At 40.8% G+C, this 4,797-nt stretch overlaps 1 protein-coding gene across 3 annotated transcripts in view; it reads right to left on the bottom strand.

Moving 5' to 3' along the window:
- ALG5 (ALG5 dolichyl-phosphate beta-glucosyltransferase) overlaps positions 1-4,797 on the bottom strand; it is a 33,946-nt gene that overhangs the window by 28,023 nt on the left and 1,126 nt on the right. For all 3 annotated transcript variants that reach the window (XM_007464232.1, XM_007464234.1, XM_007464233.1), the window contains exons 2-3: positions 1,939-2,110; positions 1,533-1,579 (exon numbers count right to left, since the gene is read on the bottom strand). In XM_007464232.1, the coding sequence (XP_007464294.1) occupies positions 1,533-1,579; positions 1,939-2,110 (219 nt within the window). The remainder of the gene's footprint in view (positions 1-1,532; positions 1,580-1,938; positions 2,111-4,797) is intronic.

Here is a 4,797-nt window from a genome sequence, read left to right as displayed (position 1 = left end):
ATATATATACAATGGAATATTAGTCATAAAAAAGAATGAAATAATGCCATTTGCAGCAACATGAATGCAACTAGAGATTATTATACTAAGTGAAGTAAGTCAGAAAGAGAAAGACAAATACCATATGATATCACTTATATGTGGAATCTAAAATATGGCACAAATGAACCTATCTACAGAACAGAAACAGACTCATGGACATAGAGGACAGACTTGTGGTTGCCAAAGGTGGTGGTGGGGGGAGAGGGATGGACTGGGAGTTTGGGGTTGGCAGGTGCCAACTATTACGTTTAGAATGGCTAAACAACAAGGTCCCAATGTACAGCACAGGGACCTATATTCAATATCCTGTGATAAGCCATAATCAAAAAGAATATTAAAAAAAGAATGTCTATATGTGTATAACTGAGTCACTCTGCCGCACAGCGGAGACTGCACAGCATATTGTAAATCAACTCTACTTCAATAAAAAAAATTTAAAAAAGAAACTTGTTTTAGTGTTGATATGTATAAATATGAACATAAATATAAGTGTACAAAGCACATAGAGGAAAAAGGCCAAGGACAGAAAGGAGACCAGAGACTGGGTGGGAGCTGAAGGTGAACACAGACCAAGTCTCCATGGGCCTCCCGTGCTCCCCTGGCTGCCCTCATGAGCACCACTCAGAGGCTACGAGGTATACAAGGCAAAGCCATGAGGGCTGAAGTCAGGGGTGCAGGTTCCACGTGGCTGTGCCACTTCTTAGCTTTAAGACCTCGGGCAAGTTAGCATTTTGGGCCTATTTTCTCGCAAAAAAAATAACACAACCTAGTCCACGTGGCTGGTGTGCAGATTACACATAATAAAAGAGGCTAGAAGCTCAAATATAATAAGGGCTCAGTCCTCTTCCTCTTTTTTTTCCTCTTTCGATGGATCTTCTCTTTTCCCTTTACACAAAAAAACCTAAAACAAAGTAAATCAAAACAAGGAGTTTTCTAAAAAAAAGAAACAGCCATAAATCTTACTTATTTTCTTAAACTCTCCCAAGAGATTCCAATGGCAGCAGATACAAGAGGGGCACATGCTACTTTTCTTCTCTTTATGCAGAGAAAGCAGAGGAAAATAAATGAGGGGGGACTCTTCAGAATAATAAAGACATACAAAATGATTTCACTCTAGTTATAGGTCTTTTTCAAATAAACGTCTTACTTAAAAAGTCACAAAAGCAAAAACAGCATTGTGCTGTCATACAAAGTCTGCAGATACACTATCACTCAATTTTAAGTATATCATCAGGCAAGACAGGATCAAAGGGGGGAGGGAAAGTCCGTAAGAGGAACATCAGCTTTCCTGTTTGCTCTGGAGGGAGTGTGCTGTCGGGCTTGCCTGCAAATGGCTGACGGCTGGCAACATGCTGAGCACAGAGGCCAGGACCAGGATGGCCCGAGAACGGCCGGCACTGCCTCTCACAGTGGATCTAGCCTGGGGTCCACAGCTTGATGACCTGCTCTAGTTTTAATTAGACCCCATACTGGACGAGAAAACACAATACCTGTCTCTCCTCTAGATAGCCCAGAGCTTCATCCATCATTACAGGCACTTAAAGAAAAAAATATATATTAAAAATTGCTTTTGAAAATAACTTGCCCAGTCCCAGAACACAGTTTGCATATGGAAAATGCCTGAATAACCTAACAAGTCCCTCCTGGACTGCCCCCCAGTGGCCATTTCCACCTGGAATGTCTGTCTTCTGTTCACCTCTTGCTCATCACTCCTCTAGAATACTTCAGTCCTAGACTTGATGTGGCTGCTAACACTCATTCTTTCTCTTCTGCACTACAACTACCAACTGTGCACTCTCCATAGCCCACAGGTATCAACGTTCTGGCAAAGTCCATACTTTAAATTTCCTTTTCTTCCCAAATTACCCCTTACCAAAAAAATTGAGTAGGGCTTACACCGTTTTTCTTCATTGTATGAAGGCACGACCACAGAAAGCTGCTTGGTAGGCAAGTCCCGTATGCTGGGTAAGGCTTCCCTCTGGACTCTGGCATTTAAGAAGAACTTCTCATCTTCATGTTGATGAAGGTGTGGCATCTCTGTAGCAGTTATAAATGCAACAAAGGAAATCTAAAAGCAGATAATGTTAATAAGAAATTGTGTTATGTTGACCTTTTTAAACATTTGCTACATTAGAATACATCATTTACATGATTTTTTCGCCCTGGGGTGAAATATTTACTGTTTTAGTCCATTAACAATGGTCTGGAGGTGACTTCAAAATTCAAACCAGTCAGTTCCCTATTTTTTTTTTTTTTTTTTTTTTTTGCGGTACGCGGGCCTCTCCCCGTTGTAGCCTCTCCCGTTGCGGAGCACAGGCTCCGGACGCGCAGGCTCAGTGGCCATGGCCCACGGGCCCAGCCGCTCCACGGCATGTAGGATCCTCCCGAACCGGGGCACGAACCCGTGTCCCCTGCATCCGCAGGCGGACCCTCAACCACTGCGCCACCAGGGAAGCCCCAGTTCCCTATTTTTGAACTGATTATTATTGTCCTTTTTTCCCTAACTAAGCATTTTCCCTACTGCTCTAGGAGGTTCTTTGTCTCCTCTCACTTGTCATTCCCCAGCCTCTGTCACCCCAGATCTAAAAGGGAACAGTCATTACAGAAGTGCCATCTACTCTGAGATGCCCTGAACTCCCAATCTCTGGTACACACACAGCGAGGCCCCATCCCACTTGAAGCCTATGTGATCGAGGACACACTGCAGGTAGAGCTTGTGGGTGAGGGCAGACCTCCCATCTGAGACTAGGTTGACCCAGGGTAGGAAGGGAAGAGTCCCCCAATCCCCAGAGTAGGGATCAGTAATGCTTAAGAATATATTCTTGATACTTATCCCAGATTTGAATTCAGAATACACTATTTTTTGGAGTCAGGTATCAAACTTGTAGGCCGTAGGCACCATCCCACTGCTAACATTATATAACCCCCTTCCATATTCAGTGGGGACCTAACCCTGGAAATAACCATTCTTTGTAACATTGTTTCCATTGGTATACTTTCTGCTTTCAAAACAATCAACCTACCAACTTTTGGAATGCTACTCATTTGTACTTCAGTGACCATTTATAATATTCTATTGGGTACATACTGAAATTGGATATGCTTCTGATTAGTATGAATATGAAGGCAGTATCCAGACTAGGGGCTAGAGTTCCTGCTCTGCACCCCTAGTGTCCAGATTGTGGTTTCTAAATTCAATTTCCTACTAAAAGTAACCAATGTTCCTAAGAGGAATGGCTGATTCAGGTCCAGGCCAGGAAATGTACAGTGGTGGTCAGAGGCGGGAAAGCAAGGAGGCTACCAACAATCATGACAAAGTAGCCAACTTGACAGGCTCCCATTGGCCTGTGAGGGGGAAATTTTAAGCATCAAAAAGAATAATTAATGCAATGTATTAAAACACATGAAAAATTTTATATCACAGATTCATAAAGATACTAAATATAAAAAATTAGTCACCTTTGTAAGATGCCAGGGAACCATCTCATTATTTTGAAAACTTGCCTTTTATCTTACCTTTTATATATGAAAGATATTTCAGCGTTATTGAATAGCTGAGGATGAAATTTTTTTCATTATAAAATTCCAGGTAATACATGAAGAAGGAGTGATACAGTCAGAACATTCCACTTTGCAACCCACAGTGAAATACTGGATTTAGGCAGTGATCACCAATGACTGCTAAACCATTAGGTTAATGACATACTTTATAATCGGTGGGTCAAGCTAACAACTCCTGAACCCAAGAATCCCTCTTAATACCAGAGAAAATCAGAGATTAACACACCTCCTGATACGACACAAAAGGAAGTAATCAGCATCACTCACACACTTCTTTTGATTAAAACAAACATGCATTTCATCAAATCTCTAGATGTAACTAGCAGTTTACAGGAAATTCAGGGGACAGAGTTAAGATGTTAAAAGTCACTTAAGGGATAAAATTAGTAAAATCCAGATTGTGAGAAATTCTACAGGACAAATGACCGCTTATTAAAGAAAAAAGAAAAAAAGGAAGAAATTGTTATAGTTTAAGAGACTTGAGACATACCAATCGAGTGCTAAGTGTGTGTGAATACTGAATGGAACAAACCAATTTACTAACACATACATGAGGCATCTGAACTGATGCGGTATTTGAAATCAGTGAACAATGTTAAAAAAATCTGCAATAACCTTATTGTGGTTTTATTTTAAAAAGGGGGTCCTATCTTCGGAGATAAATGCTTAAGATTTACAGATAAAATGTTATGCCTTGAATTTGCTTCAAAAGTAATTCAGAAAGGAAGTGGGGTGAGGAGACAGTGGGGAGATACATGTATGTATGTATGTATGTATGTATGTATGTGTGTGTATGTATATACATACATATACATATATATTCATTGAAAAAAAACGAAGTTCCACTAGTTGGGTGACATTTGCATACCAGCTCATCAGCTTCCTCACCAGTCAAAGGAAGCTAATGATAACATTTCTGTCAGCACTGTTTTAAAGATCAAATGAGATAATCCCTGTTGAATGCTGAATACAATACCCAACATACTGTAAGTACTCAATAAATAACAGCTCTTATAACCAGTTCCAGCTAATAGGATCAAATACTTCCAGTACAGTCTCATAACGTACACATTTAAATCTGTGCAACACAGTCAACACAAGGCAGATTCAGTCTAGGACTCTGTCAAGCTCTGCCCAACCCAAAACCTGAAACCTCCCCCCGCCCCCGCCAAATCTCCATATACTACTAAGGGA

Source organism: Lipotes vexillifer, unplaced genomic scaffold (genome assembly GCF_000442215.2).
Source record: "Lipotes vexillifer unplaced genomic scaffold, Lipotes_vexillifer_v1.1 scaffold120, whole genome shotgun sequence".
NCBI classification, from domain to species: domain Eukaryota; kingdom Metazoa; phylum Chordata; class Mammalia; order Artiodactyla; family Lipotidae; genus Lipotes; species Lipotes vexillifer.
The sequence above is the reverse complement of the archived record's forward strand: the minus strand, read 5'-3'. Positions and strand labels throughout refer to the sequence as shown.